This window comes from Lutra lutra, chromosome 1, assembly GCF_902655055.1.
Source record: "Lutra lutra chromosome 1, mLutLut1.2, whole genome shotgun sequence".
Classification (NCBI taxonomy): domain Eukaryota; kingdom Metazoa; phylum Chordata; class Mammalia; order Carnivora; family Mustelidae; genus Lutra; species Lutra lutra.
Window position 1 is genome coordinate 179,499,974 of NC_062278.1, and position 24,922 is coordinate 179,524,895.

The 24,922-nt window shown below is 36.8% G+C and overlaps 1 protein-coding gene across 1 annotated transcript in view; it reads right to left on the bottom strand.

Moving 5' to 3' along the window:
• Nucleotides 1-770: 770 nt before the first annotated feature.
• The window catches only part of CNTN6 (contactin 6), a 235,538-nt gene continuing 211,386 nt past the window's right edge, over nt 771-24,922 (bottom strand). The window contains 8 exon segments of the mRNA XM_047746509.1: nt 771-1,376; nt 1,378-1,438; nt 2,275-2,443; nt 3,199-3,311; nt 12,754-12,940; nt 14,556-14,671; nt 14,770-15,004; nt 22,000-22,070. Coding sequence (XP_047602465.1) covers nt 1,334-1,376; nt 1,378-1,438; nt 2,275-2,443; nt 3,199-3,311; nt 12,754-12,940; nt 14,556-14,671; nt 14,770-15,004; nt 22,000-22,070 — 995 coding nt within the window. The 3' untranslated portion in view covers nt 771-1,333.

The window sequence follows — 24,922 nt, forward strand, 5'->3', positions numbered from 1 at the left end:
ATCTGCTGCTGACTACACTGGGTATTTTAAATAGCTCTAAAATACATCAGAAATGAAAAGGACAAAATCCAATTTTGAGGACTATGTGATTTGAGGGTTGTGAGGATAATTCAAATATTTCAACATAATTAAGAGGTCGTACCATGTGAAGAAGGCAAAACTAGTGTGACCATTTCTCAATCCTAGCTCCCCAGGACATCAAGTGTGATTGGCTGGCAGTGAGGGCAGACTGCCAGGAGGCCAAACTCCTCAAGGCTGTTCGTGAAGGAAACGGATGGCCACATGGAATGGCATTAGCCTACTCATTAACCTTACCTTCTCTCTGCTTTTTCCAGAATGCAGTTCCAAGAAGTAGGACCACTGACTCAAACAGGTTCATCTTAGAGAAGAGTCAACCTGCAAACATCTTTTTAAGTCTTGGACAGTGTAGGATTATTTTCATAGTTGCAGGGAAGATGGACTATATATATGTATATATATATATGGACCAAAATGTCAAAAACTTGGTTAAATAATTCTGTTACTAGATTTATTTATTATATGAAAACAAGCCCACTTGCATTGCTAACAATTTGTAATAATTATCTGAGATTTGGTCAGGCAACTTTTTCCATAGGAGAATTCAAAATTGATTTAAAAAATTAAATTTTGCAGTGAGAAGATACCTGTTATATACCGGAGTTGTTAGATTGTTTTAGATGGGTGCTTATTTCCCTTCTTTTCTCTTTCTTTGCCATAAAGCACTTTTTCCTGTCATTATTATTCCTGAACCTCCTAAAAAAGTGAGTCAAAAAGAACATCATGTATATACATTTTTATTGGGTACGGATATTTCCTAGCCTCACCTAATTTAGAGGTAAAAGCACATTATCACCCTTTGGAATAGCTTACATTTTTAAGAATCCCAACTATAAACAAATAATTACATTTTATTTCCAAGTAGGGTGAACATTTTTAATACTGAAGTAAATTGCATGGAGCATATAAAAAATATACATCTTCCCTATGATAACTGCAACCTATTTCATATTCATCATCGTCATCGAGGGGAGTTATTTATATTTCTCATAGAAGTCACTTAAAAGCCACAGCAGTTAAAACTCCAGAGATTATCTGGCACTTTCTGAATGTACGTAATCATGTATGAACTTTAAAATTCAAAAGTTTTTAAAACTGTTTTATTAATGTACCATAGATATTTACAGGTTCTTAATAATATACATTTTTTTTCCTTTCCAAACAAGTCTGTATTAATCATGTATTTTGTGATGGGGGCTGGAGAGCTTATTTACAGAATGATTTGCTTTCAAAAAACTCTCAAAGATTTATGGTTTCATTCATCGTGTAAGTGGCTGAATTGTAAAACAGTAAAAAATGATGACAACTGACAGGAAGTAGATGCTAGGTTCTAAGGCTGGAATTCCTCTGGAACTCAAACCTGCAAAACATAAAAATGAAACAAAATATCTTGAGAAAAAACAAAATTGCTTGTTAGATTAAGTTTTAATGCATACTATCATTTCTCTTCTAAAACGTGTATTAGCACACTTGCTGTATTTACATTACATTTAATTTTAGGAAGTGTCAGTAGCTCTCGGTTCTAGGATATCTGTTTTAAATGTAAAAATGAACAAGAAAAATGCCTAAACTGGCAGAGTCTGACTGGAGGGAAGCTTAGGATTTGCCAATGTGTGGTGGCTGATGATTTCACCCAGCTACAACTTCAGGCAGTTGAGGAAGTGATTCCTCTGAAGCAGAAATAATAAATGATTATTACATGCTAAATCTGACTGATTGGTGTTACCTGCTTAGAACACTGTGTTGAGAGGATTTGAGATTTGTGACTCAGCTCGGTATGCATGTCATGATTGATTAGGGATGCCTGCCACAGAAATAGGAATGGGAGTAAAAGTACATGTGTTCCATATTTTCTATCCTTACTCCCAGAAGCCCGTGAGTACCCAGAGAAAAAGTTTCTGATTTTTGTGCCAATAGAATGAATTCTGCTCCAATGACACACAGTTGTGTGTGTTTTCTTTTGCTTTTTTTTTCTTTTTGAGATTCAAATGAAGAAACATAAAACTGTTTATAATATGTAAGCATGTTGCAAATTTGAGGGATTATTTAAAGAAAACTTGACTCATCACCTCTTGTTCACAACTGAAAATGGAAACACAGACCTTTTATTTTTTCACCCAACATTCATAGAGCCTCGATTTCATACTGCAGCTGTCGAGATTCAAAATCTACAACAGCGACGGTGATTCAACTTACTTGACATTTTTGGAATTCTAATTTCCTCACTGCTGCTTCCATCCCCACCATCGCTAACTGTTCTTATTTCAATCAAGTAGTCTTCTTCAAACGGAACCAGAAGCTCAGCCGAGGTATTGTTTGTTTCCAAAATATGTGTTTTACTCTGTCTGTTTTGCCGGTACAGAATCTGAATACAATGGTGAATCAAGTTAAATGGACATGTCACTTTTTTAACGTCCAGATTCTCATGGAACACTATGAGACATATCAGAATAAATGCTGTATTCCTTGAATGGGAATATCCAGTCTGTGACTTTTCTTTAAATTCAGTCATTTAAAAAAAAAAAAGATTTTTGTCTTTGGCCAATGCTTCTGAAGTGAGAATAGATTTCTTCTCTATTAATTAAATAGCTTGAGGCTATTATCCTTGGAGCTCACTGTGAAGTCACTGGTTAGTTTGGACCCATTTCAAATGTCTGAATATGTGCATTTGCCAGGAGATGTTGTCCATTACCACTGATGGAAATAATTTGCTCTGGGTCCTTGGCTATACTCTTGTTAGATTCTTTTTATGTTATTAAAAGCTCACATCCTACTGCAGCCTAAGTTCTAGAAATTCTATTTGAATATATTCTTGGGCTTCATTCTCATCTCACCTTACTACCCACACACACCATCATATTTTGATGGTGAGGGGAATCACTTGAAGAAAAATTATTTCATATTATAGTTTAATTCTTATTGTTCCATGACACATTGCTGTCCTCAGAACATAAAAAATTTTAATGAAGAATCTGAAAGCAGCAATGCTAAGTATTTTTCAAATTTTTAAAAAAGATTCCTGTATTTTCAGATGCATAAATTTGTTTCTTATTTGGTTGTAACACTCTTGGTTTCTTAGTAACTTAAATGATATTATTAAAGGAAAAACAAAATACTCACCTTGTAGCCCAATACTTCAGACTCATTTTCCATGGTTTTTACGTGCTCCCAATTCAGGCATAATTTAGAGTTTGTCAACTTCCAGGCAATGTTAGCTGGTGGTTGGCTTGGAGCTTTAAAGAGATAATCAAAGATTCAAATGAATATTAATTAGCTCATCGTTACTGTATGACCCATCAACAAGAAAAGGGAAAATAAGTCCTGGATGATTCTCATAGAAGCAGCAAAAATGTTTTCAGTATCATTTGAAATATCATATTAATTCTAATCAGAATAAGCAAATTCATTTAAATTCTGGTCATTTGGGACCATCTTTGTGACAAACTTATAAATTAATAATGGCTTGTTGCATGTCCAGTATTAATTTATTAATCATTGCTGCTGAGTTTGTTTACTTTACCACACACAAATAGATGGAGGGCTCTGTTATCTAGTGTTCCATTTGGTCATCAATCAATGAGCATGTCACGCAAATTCAGGCTGCAAGCCTTTTATACATATCAACACAGTAGTGTTGGAACTAGGAACTAGTAGTTCCTAGTAGTCTTTTCCTTTTTAGTCTTGTATTAGTTAGGACTCTTTGGTTTTAAGTAATACAATCAACTCAAGATATGATAAGCAAAACAGTAAGAGATTATGAGGCATATAGGAGAATTTCTTAGAACTCTTGGCAAAATGCAGCGGAGCTTCAAGAGGGACAAAATAAAAAATGTCAAAAAGCCAAGAAGTTCTTCTTTCCTCTTCCCATGGTAATGTTTGCTGCACGCTCATCTTGCCGTAGACCACTTCTTTGTTATTCTCAGTGAATGTGGCAAAAATCATGACTGTTCTCTGTATCTGACATTTGAAACCTACTCTGTTCAGAGATAGTCCAGGCTAGAAGTCCCAGGAGAAAGATGAAGATTGACTTAATTTGGCCATGTTTATCTTAGTCTAGTCAGTTGTGGCTGGATAGTGAGAAAAATGGATGTCATTTAATACAGAGCTGTTGGGAACCCAGAAAAGAGAAAACCATCACAAACTCGGTGATCATACCAAAAGGCATTTATTTTAAGTCCAAAATGCAGTTTTTAGTTCCCTGAAGTTAAGTTTGTCTCACAGAAAGACAGTAAGTAAAAGGGAAGATGACTTTAGAGTCAGTCTTTGAAGGTAATGGACCTAGTGCAGCTAGAGATTTCTACATACAAGAAAACTAGAGTCCAGGTTGGGAGGCCACTTATCCAAAAGCAAGCAGTTAAAGGGTGACTGAGTCACAACAGAATCCCGGTCTCTTGATTTCCAAGCTGGTGTTCCTCCATGACAACATGCTGCTTCCCAAAGTTTGAGTCCACATGATTATTTTTGAGATTTAGGAAACTGGAGAGATTAAAAATAATTCAGCTGGAAAGCAGAGGCAAAGATAAAACTACCCAGCAAGATGTTTTTGGCATCTTATTTGAATTTGTGAGGCTGAATGAGCATAATATTTAACTCATTATAACACTGATGGAAATGGAAATGATTTCTTTTAGAGCTTTGACTCAACTGCTATTTATTCTCTTATATGTCACTGGAAAAGTCTCCATCTTACATTGCATTATCATACATTCCCTGTTATCCCAAACCTACAAGGACATTATTCTGGTTCACCTAGTTACTTACACCTCAGTGGGGACACGGTCAAGATATAAATGTTTCCCCCTCTGCTCCCAGTGGGGCCAGTTCATATTTTGTAATGGATTTGTCACATTGAATTATAGCTATTCTTGATCACGAGTTTCTTTAAATTTATTGAGGGCATGTGCCTTGTCCATCTCTGTATTACCAACTACGGCACAGTGCTTGGCATATAGGAGACATATAATTCATACATGTGGAATAAATGACTATAAAAGATGGCTAAGGAAAAACCACTCAGAGTCCTGAGTGATTTTCTCAGCTTATATAGACTATGTGCTGGGCCATGTGCAGGCACATAGGTGACACAATGTGGCCAATCTATTCATCATGCTTTCCTATAATCAAGGTCAATTGCCATGGCCAAACCTACAGCAATTCATATGATTTATAAAATAAACAAGCCGATTGGATTAAACATGCCCTAGGACATTTCTTGACAATATAAGCCCAATCTTAAAGGCCTAAGAGTTTTGCACTTAGTAAGCACTCAGTGCATGTTCGTCAATATATTTATTTCTGAAAGACTAGATGTCAACAACAATTGTTTTGTAACTATTCCCCCTGAACTATCCCAGAGTGCCTTCTCTAATCTTTTTCTCAGTTATAAAAGAGATAATATAAAAATTCTCACAAGATATCATAGTTTTAATATCTAGTATGCTCTCGTGGCACATTTCTTTTACCTTTGTTCTTTAAAATGAAGCACTAACATTAACACTATCATAGAATCAATACAGAGAAAATATAAATTTACTCCTTTGATGTCACTGGCAGTGATGGACTCTGAAGTTTTCATCTATTTCTATGTCTATTTTGTTTGTTTATTTAGAGTAAAATCACTGTTTTCAATACTATGAATCCACTGGGGAAGCTCCAGGCTGGGAGACAGAACTGACCTCTATCAACCATGTGGACAAGGAGTTTATGACTATGGTCATGACACCAAAATGTTTGTATTTGTTTCTTCATCTACCAAAGCATACATAAAATATTCTATGGACATAAAATGAGAAGAGTTTTTTCAGGAATGAGTTCTTGGTATGAATGGCCAATGGCACAGATCACTTAGAATGCTTTTCTCTCTTGCTATCTAGGCGGTGGGAAGTGCTGGCCTTAAAAGTGAGAGAGAGGTGAATTTGCATCTAGTCTCTTCCATGAGGCCTGGCTTTTCTATCTTTGGAATGAGACAAAAATCGCCTAATTTCCAAGATTTTTAGCTTATATATACTAAAATATGAAATGTTCTTCACTTGGTTAGTGTACATGTTAAAAAACACAGTAACTGCTAATTCTCCTTCCTTAGAGTAACAATTCTCCACTGCGGTCTTATGACATGATCAATTTTTCAATTGTGTTCAAAGCAGATGGTTAGTAATAATACAATTCCAAAGTCTGCAAGTGATCCGCTTCTTAAATATAACTAGGGTAAATAAGATTTGCCCTTAATCATATTGTTCTTCTTGGGATCTTTATATGCTTTTTGAAAGACAGATAAACTGGTAGAGTTTTAGCTAATTATCTGGGAAATCATCCTAGTCTATCATCTTTCTTATCTTTGTCCATGAGGATGACTCCAATGCCGATGATTTTTGCCTAGTATTTAAATAAAAAGTTTCTGAAAGCTGCTTTAGAAAGTTGCTTAATATGAACATTATTAACCAATCTGGTTTCAACAGCTTAATGTACTTGATTAAACTGGATTTCAAATACCTATTATGACATTGAGATTTCTATCACCTTGAAAATCCAAAACACTGTCACATGGATAATATCAAACACAGGCCATGGATGTTTGCATCACGTTGGCCAATGGTAAACTCAACAAACAAGCATTTTTCTAATTTTAAAAATCTTTCTGGGCAATTTTCAAAGACGAAATCATTTTCTATTAATCAAATGACAGAGCAACATTAGACTAGCCCTCTACAGCTCTAATGGTTTCCCTGTGATCAATTTTTCTGTAGATGGCATTTATATTCAACTGTAGTTCACACTGTGAACTCAATTCAAAAACAACTTCTTATGTTACACTTCTAAGTAACAGCATGGGGTTGACATTTGGGCAAGAGAGAAAGAACATAAGTGCAAGATGAAATAAAAGCTTAATGCTTCCTTTATGTCTAAATATGGATTGATTGCAAATTTACAGCAAGAAAAATCCAGTACAGAGTACTTGTCCGTCAATGACAGGGGCCAAATTGAGCCAAAATTTGCAAACACTTTGTGTTGCTGGGTCTGAATATTTCTTTCTATATAAGCAGTGCTGTTGCTGTTTTTTTTTTTTTTTTTTCTTTTCTTCTTGGAATTGATGTAAATATTTTTATCCCTTTGATTGTATATCTAAATTCTGTTTAAGATCCCTGTGGATCACAATATATTTGCAATGCTTCTCAGTTGTCTTTTGGAAATATATCGTTTTCACTAGCTATGATACTGTTACATCATTGATAACTACTTAAAAAACAACAACAATAACAAAAAAGCCAACATCATCACTAGTAACAATAGTAACAAAGATTTCAGAAGTTTGCATATGCTGTTCTTTCTGTTTGGAGATTCCTTTGTCCACTAGCTCCTTTTCATGTTTTATATCATATCAAAATATATACCCTTCATCACATAGGTCCTCTTTTTTTATGTAGATCTCAGCCTCTTATTTTCTTTGTACCACTTTTCATAATCTAGGAGGAAATTTTTTTGTTTTGCTTTGTTTTGTTTTCTTTTAGGTTGCCTCTCCACTAAAAGAGAAATTGCCTGAAGGCAGAGATCTCGGCTGCTTTAATCTCCACCAGGCACTAACCTATGCATAGCTCATGAGAGGCACTATTTTTTTTTTAATGATTTTATTTATTTATTTGAGAGAGAGAGAGAGAGCATGAGAGGAGAGAGAGATCAGCGGGAGAAGCAGACTCCCTGCCGAGCAGGGAGTCTGATGTGGGACTCGATCCCAGGACTCCAGGATCATGACCTGAGCCGAAGGCAGTTGCTTAACCAACTGAGCCACCCAGGCGCCCCGAGAGGCACTATTTTCTTGGGTGATTGACTGAATCATCATATTTCCAAAAAAAAGGCTCTGTTTTCTGTTAAGCTTACCCAATCAGAATAGGCAGAGATTTTGGTAAATGTGAGCTTTCTTTCTGAGAATTTACAACGGATGATCAAGTATCAGACTGAAAATCTAGACAGTGACAGTATGAATGTGTGATGGATGCAGAATTTCTTGCTGTCACCGCTATTCTGAGGTAATCTTGATGTCATCTCAAGGACATGGAAAATCAAAGTTAGATCCAGGGATAGCATTTGGAATCAGAGCTATCTTCAATGTTTCATTAAAGCCATTCCTCATCTTCACTTTGGCTGTCCTTTCAGACCCTTGAAGAAAATTTCTACAATGATTTATCAAGAGAAAGAAAGTAAAAAGCGCTTTCCTGCTTTAAGAAATGCAGAGAGTGAGGGGCCCCTGGGTGGCTCAGTGGGTTAAGCCGCTGCCTTCGGCTCAGGTCATGATCCCAGGTCCTGGGTTCGAGCCCCACATCGGGCTTTCTGCTCAGCGGGGAGCCTGCTTCCTCCTCTCTCTCTGCCTGCCTCTCTGCCTACTTGTGATTTCTCTCTGTCAAATAAATAAATAAAATCTTAAAAAAAAAAAAAAAGAAATGCAGAGAGTGAAATCACTACAGAAGAAGTATAATAATACATGTTACCATGCCCTAAGCTCTCGCTGTAAGGCAGCCTCTGGGGCACCTTGGTGTTCATAATATCCTTTAGTTCTTAGAGCAAACTCCAGAGGAAAGTATCATCATCTCTGTTTTTCAGATGAGAAAATGGGTTCTGAGTTATGGGGGAATTAGATCTGCTACACACATAGTACATGGCTGAACTGAAACTCACAGCCAACCTTCTTCCACTCAGGAGTCCTTGTCTCCTTCCAACATTATCTCACAATGGGCCACAGTCATGGAACATCCAGAAAAATGCAAATACATTAAGCAGGAAAATATGAGAAATTTACAGATCAGGAGGAAAGATATGTGACTGTTGGCAGGTATGGCAGGAGCATGACACACAGAGAGTATGTACAGTGTTAAACCATAGTCACTAAGTCTGGGGCTGCAAGGGCTGGAAGAGGAGAGAAAGGGAGTTTGGGAGAGACGGTGAAAGATTCTCTTAGCTTTTGTTCTGTGGCATAGAGGAGACAATGAAATTTTGGAAGAAGAATAGGCCATGATTCCATTTTAGGATGAAAAATCTAAAGACCATTTGAGGTTTGGACTGAAGATTTGAGATCTGGAGAGAGAGGGACTATTTAGATGGTTAGAGATGAAGATTACAAACTAACACAGTGTTCATGGGATGAAGAGATTCAGAGGATCCATGTTCATAGTGTCTGAGTCTGACAGATGCCCAAAGAACTTCTCTAAGCATTTGTTTTCTTATATTTAGGAATTAAAATACGAAATTCCTTGATTTGTTGTTAAGAATTTAGTGAGATAATGTATGTGGAAAATTAACACAGAGCTCAGGATATAGACATGCCCAGTATTTTGTAATTGTGATCAACAGAATAAACACTTCCATATACTAATCCCCGGAATTTGTGGGATTAGTATTTTTAAGCATCCCTCTCTTTTCTTGATTAAATCAAAGAAATAAAAACCCTTGTAATTCCTCATTTTTTTTTAAAGTATGGGAAAGGGGACTGTGTAGATGCAATTAAATTAAGGCTCTTTAGATGGGTGAACAAGAGAGAGGCAGGAGGGCCAGAGTCAGAGGAGATATGATAACAAAAGCAGAGGATCAGAGTCACAGACAGATTTGAAGACACAAAGCTGCTGGCCTTGAAAACAGAGGAAGGGGTCACAGCTAAGGTATGTAGGTGGTCTTTAGCCTCCAAAAACCACAAGGAAACAAATTTTTTTTGGACATTCTGAAAAGACCACAGGCTATGCCAACACCCCGATTTCTAACCACTGAAACTCATTTCTGACTTCTGACCTCTAGAAAGGTCTGATAATAAATTCATATTGCTTTAAACCCCTAAATCATGGAAATCTGAACAGCAACAATAGGAATCTAAAACAGTTTGTATCCCATTTTCACAATGTCAGTGACACAGAATGCTACAGAACAACATTAGAGGTTTAATTTATACTCAAACACGATGAGATAGAGACGTGCAGAACTTCTTATTCTCAAGTCCTTGTTGGCTATTTTGATCATGACACTGAAGCATATAGACTGGTTAAAGCCAAATTCAAGAAATATTGAAACAAAATTGCTATCAAGAAATTAGGAATTATAAGGGTTTTTATTTGTTTGATTTAATCAAGAAAGAAGATGAATGCTTAAAAATACTAAACTTCATTTAAAATTTTCTGAATCTCATCTCACTTTTTCTCTCAGCAGATATATTCTAAAATTACATCTTGGGGACATTACTCCTCCTTAATCAAACTGTTTTCAAAGGATATGTTCCAAACTCTTTGATGGAGATGATCATGTATTAACACTCAAACAAACCACCAATAACATTCTTGGCATATAATCCAAATTTCAGTTAAACCCACTTGAAGTATCAAGGACTGAAAGTAGGTCAACTGAACAAACTTGAGATCACCATGTCAAAAATGAATTTTCTACTTAAACACGTAGGATAGGTTAGCATAAACTAATACATGGCTGATTTAAGTTGTATGAACAATCAAACTAGCAAATTCCAGTTACAGAAAAGCATTATTTTTTAAGTTTTTAAAGATACATACAATGCTTTTAAAGTAGTTAATTGTTCAGGTCTCAGTCCATCTTCAACTGGTCAACAGGAATATATGTAATCTTAAGCCGACTTAAGATTGCTTCAACAACTACATTATCATGTCTGTCCATTTATCATGATACAAATCCATGAGGTTTTTAAAAATACCATCTTTACACATTTCTAATCACCCTTGATTTTGCCCAAGATAGAAACTGAACAACACACAAGATGTTCTGTGAGTTTGGCATCTCTCGATCAGCTAGAAGGAAGTGCCTGGACATCTTAAAACTACTGAATGACTGGAAATTTCCATCCAGATTTGCAAATGAGTTGGAAGAGCCCAGACTCCAGAAGGATTCCAGAAGCAAATCATTCATATCAGCATATGGCAATGGCGTCACTGATTTGGTCAGCATGGGATAAAACAGGAAGAGGAATAGAACTATATTTCTAGCTAGTCAGTTCTTGAGGATTGCTCATGACCTAATTTCTCCCCAACAGGGTGGACTGGAAGAGAGCTGGGTTAAGAGCTGTTGGTTGCACATACTCTACCCTTGAAATGGACTGATCCCAGAGGCTTTTTGTTCTTCTGTTTGTTTCTTTCTTAGCAAGAAACTGTATTTTCCAAGGCGCTCCTATAATCAGTACCTCCTTTTTGCCTCATCAATGATTTGGGGAGACTGAGGGCAGAGAGAATTTTTACTTAGCAGATAAGAAAATTAAAGAAGAAAAAATGCAATGTCTTATCCTGTTTAAGGTCATGAGTCAGTGAAGTATCCAGAATTAGAACACAAGTCTTTGGCTGCTGGCCTGGTGATGTGGACAAAAGTGGATCGTGTATTCTATAATCAAAGGTTTAAGAACTGAGATGATTTCTAATTTCTTTTTGGATTGGACAAATATAATGTACATGGGGAAAAAGTTTATATCACTTGATTTTCAAACTATGCTCCACCCCCTATTCTTTTTCAATACACAAGAGAGAAAAGAATACTGCATTTAAAACCAAGATATACTTCTCCTGTATAACCATTTAGTCTTCCTCAAAATTCAGTACTATATTTGAATCCTCTTTTTTATCAGGGTTCAGAGACCAAAGAATGTGTTTTTAAAAGCCTATGAACATGGGGCACCTGGGGTGCTCAGTGGGTTAAGCCTCTGCCTTCAGCTCAAGTCATGACCCCAGGGTCCTGGAATCGAGCCCCGCATCGGGCTCTGCTCAGCAGGGAGCCTGTTCCCCCTCTCTCTCTGCCTGCCTCTCTGCCTACTTGTGATCTCTGTCTGTTAAATAAATAAGTAAAATCTTAAAAAAAATTTCTCTTCTTTAAAAGCCTGTGAACACAATAATTTATGTTCATCTACAAGATTAAGAAATATACAAATATATAATCATAAATGTACATATGGTAGCTATTACTACATCATGTTTGATCACTGTGCTTTGTATTATAGAATGCTTGTCTGATGCCAGACTCACTCATAGGACAAACACAGCAACAATCCACTATTCATCCTTTATTCAGTAGGCTTTGCCTATGTAAAAGACAGCTGGCTGATTATTAAGGGAGTCAAAGAGAAGCAGAATAGTTAATTCTTAAATGTGAGGGACTTCCAAGTACACTACAGTGATAAGCTACCCTATAAGAAAGATCCAGACATCTGGCAGTGCTAGGATCACCCGAGAGTACAGTCTAAGACTTAGCATGTTCTAAAGGATGTTTGAGATACTTCCTTTATATCTTTCATTCTTGAAGAGAGACCTGTGAGAAAATAGGTACGATTTTTCTCTCATTTTCCAGGTGAGGATATCGAGACCCTGAAAGTTTAAATAACCACCCAACAATCCAACAATGAGAGGTCACGTTTTGAACTCAGGTTGGGGGACGGCATCAGAACCGATGCTTTTACACATTACACTCTTCTATCTTTAATCTATATACTCAAAATATTTTCTCTTTCAGAATTTCAAAAAGATCAAAATGGTTTCTTTTGATTGTTACCAGAAAGTTTCAACAATTGGCCGTATTTAAAAACAAACTAGCCAAACACTAAAATGATGAGGTGGGAGGAATGAAATGGAGATTGAGCAAATATGTTTCTATTTATAGGTGAGTCTTGGTCCTTGTTGTGGGATGTATACTTACGAGACTTTTTGGTGGTAACATTGACTGGGGGGCTTGAGGGCCCTGTTCCAGCAGTGTTATAAGCTCTCACAGAAGCAAAGTAGATGGTATTGGCTTTTAGCCCGGTGATGTTTTTGGTTGTGACATTCCCATTGACTCTAATTTTCCCAATTATGGATTCTTTGGAGTCATCTGTCCAGTATAACACCTGATCATTAGAAACAAAGAACAAATAATTCATTATTTCTCAGCAACTATTAACCATGGTAGGTTATGGGAAGAAACAGGAATAAAAATAGAAGAATATTTTCTAATTACATGCTCATAACAACAACAGCAAAATAATCAAAGTCTAATTTAAAAATACAAATTCACAATAGAAATTAGAGAATCTAGAGGTTTTTTTAGAATACCAAAATAAAGGGGGGCACCTGGGTGGCTCAGTCAGTTAAGTGCCAGACATTTGATTTTGGTTTGGGTCATGAACTTGGGCTCATGAGACCAAACCCTACATTGGGCTTTGTGCTCAGTGCTTGGATTTTCTCTGTTCCTCTCCCCTTGCCCTTCCCCCTGCAAATAAAATGAATAAATAAAATATTTAAAGAAAAAAAAGGAATACCAAAAGAAAGTATTTCATGAGCTATCTAAAGGTTATCAGCTTTAACAAAAGGTATATAATAACTTGGACGAAAAGAAGATTCATACCTTCAATCAAGGACTTTAGTTATGATGTTTTACCCTTGACATTTCCTCTAGAGTTGTTTAAATGACAGGTTAATTAATAATTCAACTTATATCAAGCTCTTTCTATACATTAGTACTGACTTAGGCACATAGAAAAAGACAAAAGAGAATAAAGCTTGCTAGTTAAGAGGTTAGAATACAAAGATGAACAAAAAGCAGAAGATGCATTCCAAAGACGTGATACTGGAAAAAAAAAATTCTCTGGGAACATGAGGAAAGACAACATCAGGGAGTGATTAGAGAAGGGTTCAAAGAAAAGAGGAGACTAGAGATGAGACTCCAGAAATAAATAGGATTCAAATAAGAGGTAAGGCATTTCAGGATTACAGTAGGAAGAGAGACCTATCATATGAATAGAACTTTTTTTTTCCTTTTCCCCTTCTTCCCTCTCTTCTGTCCTTCCTTCCTTCCTTCCTTATTTTACTTTCTTTTTGGATGAGAAGTTGCATTAAAAACAATAACAACAACAAAAAAAGTACAAAGTAAAATTTAGAAAGTTTAGAATTGTACATTTATTTTAACTCCAAAAGAAAATAAATGTATTATCCATTTGGGGAGTCACTGGATTTGCAAGTTAAAGAGTAATAAGTAATTGATAAGTCTCATCATTTGACTGTGAGAGTTAAGGCCCATAAATGTGATTTACTGCATGTTATACAGACTACAAAGGACAGATTAAGGAGAATCTAGGTTTTCTTTCTTATCACTTAACTGCCCTTTCCAAGATGACTATATCTATTCAAGTCATGCTCCAATTCAAAGACAGCTTTCCTGTAAAATTCTCCTATCGTTTAAGATCATTGAGGATTAGACATTTATTATTCCCCAAGAAACAAATATGATGGTGATTTGAATAAATAAATAAGATAACCACTCGGTCACCTTAAAAATGGCTACCATTTGCTAATTTGCTTGCCTGAGATCACCTAGAAAGATCCCCGCTGCTCACTCCCCTCAATAGCTATAGACATACAATGTTATATGCTAAGAACTAAGTTGGTAGTATAGGCTGCTGAACAAGAACTGCTGTGTGGTTAGCTGGCATATTCACAAGGAAAAGTGAAATTAATGTGGACTACCTCATAGCCCAACACTCTTCCAGTGTTTCTATTCCAGGCAATAGCATTCCATGACACCTCCATTTCCGAAGCAGAAAAACTCTGGACAGAAGTTCCCCTTGGGGCCAGTTGAGGTTCTATCATTTAAAAAAAGACACAATCATCTTCATGGAAATCAATGCAAAATATGCATACATGCCCAATTATGACCATTCCATGGCTGACCACAACTTACCATCTTCCCCAGAGTAGACAATGGACACGGTACTCAGAGATCCTTCTCCTTCATTATTATATACACCCACTTTGACTTCAAAGGGAGAGAGGGGAGTGATGCTTTCATTTCTATAAACAAACCTTGATGATTCTACAGATGGGACTCTTTCCTTGGTCCAGGCTGTTGAGCCAACGGGCCGCAACATGATGATGTACCCAAATTCCTCTCCATTCTGTAGTTCTTCTGGAATTGACTTGGGCAGAAGTGATAAATTACTGAGTATTTACAAAAATATTTTATAGAGCTATTATAATTTTTATTGATTATTTGGCATTTCTTTCAATGTAGACAAACACGGATATTAACCCTGTTTAATGAAACATTGAAAAAACAATAATACTTTTATTTGGACTGACAATTAGGAAAATGATCCCAATTAAAGATATTCAGATAAATAAATGAAAAATTTAAATGGAAATGTAAAACAGGTTTTACATGTTTATATCTCTTTCCATGATTATTCATTAAGTTGCAATAATAAAATGTAATAAAGGTGGTTTAGAAGATTGCAATATTTTATAAGTTAAAACATAATTTGGACATGAATTTTTAACTCAGCACAAAATTAACTTATTAACTATCTCAAGGCTAGCTGTGTTTTTTTTTTCATGAAATTTTCAACAAATTCTTATATAGATAATATAACCGTTATATAATAATATTTGCTTTAAGAAATATAGAATATTACTCAAACAGGAAAGCATAAAAGACTGCTCAGTATTTTTTAAACATACATCTTCATTAGTAGTAATATCAGCGTGCACTTTTCCTGACATTTTTTAAAAAACAAAACAAAAAAACTTTGCTTATTCCCACAGAGACCAAATTCTGTAAGTTTCTAACTTATTATTTTTAAATAATTTATTATTATTTAACTAACTTAACTTATTAATAAGTTATTATTTTTAAAATTACAAAACAAAAACAGATATATGTTCTTCAGAACTCTACAGATATGACATATTATAAATAATCACATAAAATAAACATACAAAAATGAATTTATGCTTGAATTTAGACAAATATTCCAACTGTTTACAAGAAAGTTGTATTTAAAAAACTAAAAATTTAGGTCTTCTTAAAGAAAAATATCTTTTCTTTCCTTTTTCAAAAATTTTGATAGACTAATAAAGGCATACCTGATAGGACATTAATGCTTGAGTCCCACCTACCTACAACTCCTTTTCTGAGGTCTTCCTTTACCCATACATATCCATTCATTGTACCAAATTATCCTGAGACTTGGACCACATCTGCTTACCCAACAATGGGCACCAGTATCAATGGTCCCATCTTAATCACTGTCTGTGCAGTGTTCTGGTGCCAATTCCTCTCCCCTACAGAGTTTGAATATGAAACACAGGTGGGGGCAATCCTACATAAACTTAGAGTAGGCTGTAAGTAGAAAACATACAGTGAATACAGGAGGGACAATGAAGCAGCAGAAGCCAAGAGAAAATGGAAGCCATAACTCACATAAAAAAGAGATAGAATGGAGCTGTTAGTGAAGCAGGAAGTCATAAGAAAAGGAAACAGGTAGAACTAGGTGCAAGCATGAGGAACTACTGGAGCAGGAGCTCGATGACCAGAGCGGCTGGCAGCAAACTAGAGCCACCGTGCTCTAGACAATGATGAACGATGTTCCAGTTCTTTATTTGACCTGCCTGCCTGGTTATTGAGACTTCTTTTCATCCTCATTACCTCCCACATAGCTTTAAAATAAATCCCCATTAACTGAGATGACCTGAATGGGTCTCTGTTTCTGGCCATGTGGAACAGTCTAACAAATACAGAAAGTGAAAAGAGGAAGAAAAATATAGGTCCTGAAATCTGGGAAAAGAAGATGTTTCCTTGTATTAGCACTTTCACAGGAAGATCAGAGTTAAAACTGTTAATTTTTAGTGGAATCGAAGAGATTTATGAGAACTTAAGCTACTTGCTAGAGTATTTGATCTGTTTTTTGATGCTTCTCTGCTCACAGATTAAATCAAGATGTTTGGCTCATCTGAGAAAGTGAAGGATTTTAGTTTTTGGTAGTCAAGTACAATTAGCGTTTCTCACGATGTTCCCTCACGAAAGACCCAAGTCTGATGTACACAGTTTAGAAAGGGAAGAGGGGAAGATACTTACTTAGGGTCTCCGTTTTTTCTTCCCATATGCGCAGAGGGGAAAATGATGGAAAATATATATTTAGCTGTTTAAGATGGTCAGGACGAAAGTCTCCCTCTTTAAGCAAAGGAAGAGTTCAGTAGAAAAAAGAAATTCAGAAACTCTTCTGGTATTAAAATCTATTAAGGTTGGTAAAGATTAAGAACAGAATCTTTGGTTTAGACCAAGGGCAGCAAACCATGACCTAAGAGCCAAATTTGTCTGCAGTCTGGATGTGGAAATAGCATAGTCACAACTGTCCATTTATCTACAGTATGTGGGTGCTTTAGATGACAATGGCAAGGCTGGATGTTCTGAAAGAACATGTGGCCCAGAAGCCTGAATACTTTCCCTGACAGACCCTTTACAAAATATATATATCAACTCCCATTACAGGTGTTTATCTCTTCCTCCATAGTACTTTATCCTATTATTCCTAACCTTATAGTCATATTTTATACGACATATTCACCACAAGTATCTCAAACTTGAGAGTACCTGGGAATATAAATTATGATAAGATGTGAATAAAGATACCCTTAAAAAAGGAATTGGCATTTACTACATTCCGAAAGTTAGATAGCATGTCTAGGTTGCTGGAAACAAAGCAAAACAAACAAACAAACACAAAATATGCATTACTTTGGCACTAGAGAAAACACAAGGAGGATATTTATTTCAGGCAGATTATACCATGGTGTATTTACATGAGCAGCAACCTAGGATGACCCGTGAAGTTGTCACCTATAAAGCGTAATGGTAGATTCTCACTGAATTTAAAATGGGCATTAGCTGTGCATTAGTTTTTTTTTTTTTTTTTAAAGACTTTATTTATTTGACAGAGAGAGATCACAAGTAGACAGAGAGGCAGGCAGAGAGAGAGAGGGAAGCAGGCTTCTTGCTAGGCAGAGAGCCCGATGCGGGACTCGATCCCAGGACCCTGAGATCATGACCTGAGCCGAAGGCAGAGGCTTAACCCACTGAGCCACCCAGGCGCCCCTGTGCATTAGTTTTGAAAGCCCGTCAGGTACGATCTTATCTACAACAGTGGTGACGTGGTCCTGGAACGGTCTCTCCGCTCTCAGTTTCTTTTTCAAAACCTAGTTCTGATAAGCTAGGGTGGTACCGTCCCTGACCTTCTTCCAAGCTGGATTAAGACTATCTTGTCCTGTTGGCCTCTGAACATGCAGACCTTTCTATAAAATGTATTTTTGGACCCCCCACTGCTTGGAACAGAGTAGCTCTTCTTCAGTGAACTGAAAGAGTTCCTAAATGCCTTCTGGTGGCTTGAACTAATGTATGCGTCGCCTTCTAAATATACATAACCTATTCCTTAAAAAAGTTTGGGTATCAGAGGATTTGGCTCAGTAACTGCATGTATGTGATGCCAAATGTAAGTGATACATGGGAAACTGCATCCATTAATGTAATTTCTGCAAGTATCTATCTATATATCTGATACCCCAAGAAAAAACACACAGAGCAAATGACTTTGACTAAATTTTTTTTTTTTTAACAGAGGCCAACAAGTGTTTTCTGTAGAAGGTGATAGTAACTATTTTAAACAACGAGAGACACATGGTCTCTTACAACAGCATGAAAGCAGCAACACCTTACACCTGAGAGGATGGGTGTGGCGGTAGGGGAATTTGTGTATGAAAACAGGGAGCAGGCCAGGTTTGGTAATGGTTTGAAGAAACCCGCTTTAAAAAAAAGGACATTATAGGGGTGCCTGGGTGGCTCAGTGGGTTAAGCCTCTGCCTTCAGCTCAGGTCATGATCCCAGGACCCTGGGATCGAGCCCCACATCAGGCTTTCTGCTCAACAGGGAGCCTGCTTCCCTTCCTCTCTCTCTCTGCCTGCCTCTCTGCCTACTTGTGATTTCTGTCTGTCAAATAAATTAAATAAAAAAAAGGACATTATAAATCATGGAAATATACATATTATATATATATACATACGTGTGTGTGTGTGTGTGTGTGTGTGTGTATATATAAAACTCACATCCTCTCTTTAAGAATAGTAGACACAGGATTTCCCATTCCTCTCACATACTGAACATGCAAAAGAAATTATTTACTAACCTTTAGTAATTTCTGACCTTAGAGGAGAAAAAATAGTGCATGATATCAAGCAAAATTCCCTACATACTATGATGAAATGCTTATTTGGCCTTTGAAATAAATAACCTAATAACCTACTTACCATTACACTAAAGAAAACCTCTTGTAGGCTTATGTGGGAGTCACTGGTTTTGTGGGAAATGTGTTCAGAGGACAGGAATAATTTGATTAACCTACTGCCTAAGGCAGATCTATAGGGACTCTCGTCTACCCTGAACCATGACATCGTGTAGGGATAAGTGGAATTCAAATTTAGGACAAAGTAAAAGAGTATGGAGTGAGAGTCCTGTGTTCAAATGTTCCACTGCCCATCACCCAAATCTTTTTTAAGATTTATTTATTTTAAAGAGCAGAGAGTGGGAACAGGGACAGAGAGGGGCAGAGGGAGAGGAAGAGAGAATCTCAAGCAGGCTCACGCTGAGCATGAAGTCCTATTGGGGGCGTGGGTGGGCTTGATCCCACAACCCTGAGATCATGACCTGAGCTGAAATCAAGAGGTGGATGCTTAACGGACTAAGTCACCAAGCAGCATGCCCCCATGTCACATTTCTAAACTTGAAAGTGACATTACCCACCTCCTAGCATTGCTGTGAGGACTAAGTGACATGAAATGCCCAGAACAGCTCAGAAGCCCTGTAAGTGCTCCGTGAGTGTAGTCCCCTCTGCCACAGGCCTCTGAGAGTTTCTTCTCTCTCAGTACCACCCACCCATCCAACAGGTACTCCTGCGGCCATGCCACATTCCAGGCACTATGCTGGGCTCGCAATGTCTATGTGAAACTAGATGTCCAGAAGAAAGGACGACTTTTAGAGTAGTTACGCCTGGTTTCTGGCCCTGTCATTTACAACCTTGAGAAAACAGCATCTCTGTGCCTGAGTTTACTCACAGATAAAAAGAGGCTACTACCACTACCACTCTTTCTCTCTCCATCTTTAATGGAATTTTGTAAGAAATAAAATGGACCTTTTACTACTGCAAAATCACTTACAGATACAATGAAGTACTCTTATTCAACAACAGTGTTTCTAAACCTCAGCACTATTGACATTTTGGGCCAGATAATTCCTTGTGGTAGGGGCTGTCCTGTGCATTGTAGGATGTTTAGCAGCTTTGCTGGCCTCTGCCCAAACACAACTCTTCCAACTCAGTTGTGACAATCAAACATGTCCTCAGATATTGTAAAATGTCTACTGAGGAATAAAATCACCCTGCCTCCCAATGAGAACCCCTTTTGTACATGTTAGCTGGGATGATTTTTAATTAAAACATCCATGGCCATCATGCTCTTAGGTGTATTATTAAAATGTCCGAGGAAGTGGATGTTTTGGCAGTATGAAAGTTATTATCAAAATGTCAAAAACATGTACCCAGGCAATGAAACAGGGCAGGGCTCTTTTATCTGTTATAGCTGAGGCTCAAAGCTGACAACAAGGGTATGACATGATATGCATTCCAAAGAGAGACATCAAACCATTTATAGGCAAAATTTAGCCTCTCCCCTATGACAATGGTCTATCAAAGGAGTGTTTGTTTTTTAGGGAGAGAAGGGTAGGAAAATATTTCTTTTGAGAGAGTTGTAGAAAAAGCTGTGCACTTCCCTCTACCAAGGGAAAGTAATGGGGCCACTTCTCGTTCTCTGCCTAACCAGTGAAGAGGCCTCACAAAGAACTACTTGGTATGTGCTCTCTGGAATTTGGGACAGATAGGTCCTTTTAAATGACAATGCCTGATACTTCTAAAGGAGACCATGGACAGACAACACATGGTAGCAGAGTGAAGAGAGAGGCTAAGCAGGTATGCACTATATTCCCACTGAACATGGGAACAAAAGTATGTTTGCTGAGGATAAATGTGGATCTCCTGGATGCCTATCCCCCAACCAAAAAGCAAAACCAAACAAAAAACAACTACCCTATAAAATAACAGCATCTGATGGTTACTAGAAAGGAAGTGGATTTGGGGGATGGGTGAAACAGGTGATGGGGATTAAAGCATGATGAGCGCTAAGTAATGCATAAATTGCTGGGTCACGACACCATACAACTTCAACTAATATATAACATGTATGTTAACTCGGCTGGAATCAAAATTAAAAACTTAATAAAAAAAAATATCAGTGTCTGGCCATTTGCCACTTGTAGAGTACACCAAAGTCAAATTACAAATGTACTAGCAATCAGAACCTGTTCAGTACTCATCCTCCTCTCTCAGTCCAAACGCACCACAACTCTGGAGGAGCAAGAGGTACCATAGGGAGTAGGGGAGGAAAATTCAAAAGCAGAATGGAGACCAGATAAAGAACTGACTACACATTCCCTCTCACACTGTGGAATCCTTAGACTGACGCAAGCCCAAGCTACTGGAAACGAGAAACATTAGGTTGGAGAAAAGTCTAAAGTTTGTGATAATAAAGAAGGCTAAATTTTTTAATAAGTATAAAGATGAGCCTATATGTTAATTTGTAAGAATAAGAACCATAAAAGCTATGCCATCTGCCCAAGTTTTTGTCTGGATTCAGGGAAGTGTTTAAAGAATAGTGATAGGAAAAGAATTGTTTCCACCTGCACTCTACTGAGTCCAACTCATGTGCAAGAAAATAGTTCCAGAGATAAAAATACAAAAATGTCTGGTCCATCAATTAACAGTTGAAATGCTACTGATAAACCTTCAATAGACCATGAAGCTGTTTTTTTTTTAATTTGGGAGAGAATTGTGTTGAGTTAGTTATACTCTCTCACGTTAGTAGAAATAAAAGTTTCTAATACCTCCTCTAAGTAATTTCATCATCAGGAGTCTTTCTTACCGTGTATTTTTATATATTCTCAGTAGTGATCAAATAAATCTTTTTGTTTTTCAGTATTCTTCCTGGCCAACTAGATCTTTTTCTTTCAAAATAACTCAGTTGGACAGAAAATTACCTCCCACGTAATGACGAGTTCCGACCGACTTCCTCCACCTCCATTGATGTTTGTTGGTGCCACAACAGGGACTGAAAGCAACCAAGAGAAATGTGGGATGGCAATTATTAAAGTACATCTTCATCAGGAAGAATTTTGTTTTTAGATTTCACCTTTCAAAATCTCATGCTGCACATTGTGAGAGTCTTGCATTTTTAATGAACATAAATTATGTTTACACATATCCAAATTTCTCAGAGAGAGGACACAGTTGTGTTTGATACATGAGCACCCTGGCTCCAAAATTAATTAAAAATCGAGTAACATCGTGTATTTGACATTATTATGCATCATCTACTAATTGGCAAAATGATGTTCCATTCAGATGGTAACAGTGACATTGCTGATTTAGTGCCTAATTATACAGTTGTGCTGTAAACAAGTTACCGAGGCAGTCTATTAATTAATTCTTTTTTTAATAAACAAACTAAAACGAGTTTTCTCTTTTTTTTAGTCATCAAGAGAATTTAACATTTAAAAATGCATTCTTAAAAATATGTAAGTATATAAATTCTTGTTATTATAACTCTGTGTTTGAATCTCACATTCTCTCAGTATGGAACAGGAAGGACTTTTCCTCTAACCTTTCACTTGCCAGCTAAGAAGATGGACCCCTGTCAGGGATGTAACAGAGGTGATTTTCTCTGTTTAACTCCACGACTCTAAGAATGTTCCAGACACTGACCATTTTTATGAACAAGAAAACAATTATGCCCTTCACATATACTGTTAAGAGGACTGATATGACAAATAATGGGTAATTTGAGGTAAATTACAAAACTGATGAGAGTATGTGTTGGTCTTGTAGTATAAAATCAGAATGGGGCTTTACTTTATATATGTGGAAGTACTGAAATGTAATCCTTTTCATGAAATAATGGCAGATGCATCTTAAATCTGTGATAATGAATAAATCTGCATGATATATTTTTTAAAGAATGAATTTACACATAACTACCTAGTTTGGCCATTTTTGATCAAGATCCAGAGGTGGGGGTGGAAGTGCCCGGGTATGTTTGCTGACTGATAGACAGGAATTATAATACATAATATTTAATTGTCCATTTCAAAATTTTCTCCCACTGTGGAGACCAGTCAGACAAATTTAGAAAACTTACTTTAACTATTGCCATTTGATGCAGATGTTTAACTTTATAAACAACATAGTGATATGAGTCTAATTGTTCTTCTTAATAATAGCACCTATCAGACATTACCCATTTTCATATTCAAATTTGCCCTTTATCTGCTTTGATCTTCACAATGAATTTAAAAGATTGCCTTGTACCTACACCCTATTTTTTAAGTCTTCTATGGTCTTTGGCCAAAAACACATAAATCCGTGTGGGTTCTACAGCTGCAGGATTTCTGGTACTTGGCAACTTAGAGTGACACTTTTCCAGGACCATTACAGCGTGTAGATACATAAAGAAATTATTTTAAATTATACTTTTATTCACTCTCTACAAAGCTTCCAATAGTCTGGGCAACAAAATTCCTTTTTTTAAAATTTCTTTTTCAAATGAAACATACTAAACCTAAAACCATATTGAGAAGAAGCTATAGGGGGGAAAAAAAAGGACACACCGGTATGATTTGGAAACTTGGGATAAGTATTATGAACACCAGGTCTCATCTTGCTACTGAAACAAGAATGTTAGTGGTTAATAGAAGGCAGTACACACTCTTTACTGTAAAACTTTATAGTTAGAGTCAACTCTGCCCAAAGCTACCATGATATCAATCAGCTGTAAAAAGACAGCCTAAAACTCAAGGTAACAGTGAGTCATAGGCCACCACAGAGATTCTCCTCCAGCCAGTCTATGGTAAGGTCTGGGACTTTCTATATTTATACATTTCTTTATGCCAATCTCTTGCTCATCTAGGTTAAGACCCCTGGTTATGGAGAATGCCAGTGCCCAAGTCTGAAGGTCTGAGCTCAAATCCTGACTCTGTCCAAAACATTCAGCTAAGCTCCTGGTCATCCTTCTCCTCTTCTGTAAAATAAAGGACTCTCCTCTCAGCTCTAAACTTCTAGGATGATCTCATTTAAGATCTTACAGTAAACTATTTTGTTTTTCAGTCCCAATCCTATAATGAAAATACTTACATTATCTTGAATTTGAAAAGAGACTTAATGGTATCTGACAGTTGTGCACTTCATTGACGTACTTTGTGCTTGTTAAGCTAAGCCAGAGACAACAGAGCAATCCCTCATTTATACGACTGAATAAGAACGTGAACTTTGTAGCTGCATGCAGAAGCAGATCACATGTTACCCTGGATGTAAAGTTTAAGAGAAGAACAAAGAGGATCCACAGAAAAAAGCTTAAGAAGGAGTGATTTCTGAGCCAGGTTCCACTTATATTTTGCTGTTCAGTGAACCAACTGATGCTCAATTAGTGCTTCTGTTAAATGAGCTTAGGATTTACCTCATTTGCATGGGAAAGAATTTATACTATTGCTCAATGAAGCTGCAACTAGGTCAGAGTTGAGAAATAGATGGAAATATGTGGCTGATTGCACCTACAGAGTCTCAATTAATTCTTGGCTACAACATTTAATGAAACAAGCAGTAACTCATTTGCATGTACAAATCTACAGATTCTCTGTTGGAGTTTGGCTAGAAAATTGATGAGATGAGAGGACAACTTCTGAAAAACTCTTATTTTTGACATGCCTGCTTAGCTATCATCATCTCTTATTGAACTTATATTTAGGAGAAAATACTCCCTACTTTGGACACATAAAAATGTGAAAATGAAAGCTGCTGGTTTCCTGCCTCTGGCTTGGGACCCAAAATACTATAAGACCCATAAAAATACATCTTACTTGTATGCTTTAAGAATGATACCATAAAGGATCTTCCACGTGTTTTAGAAGA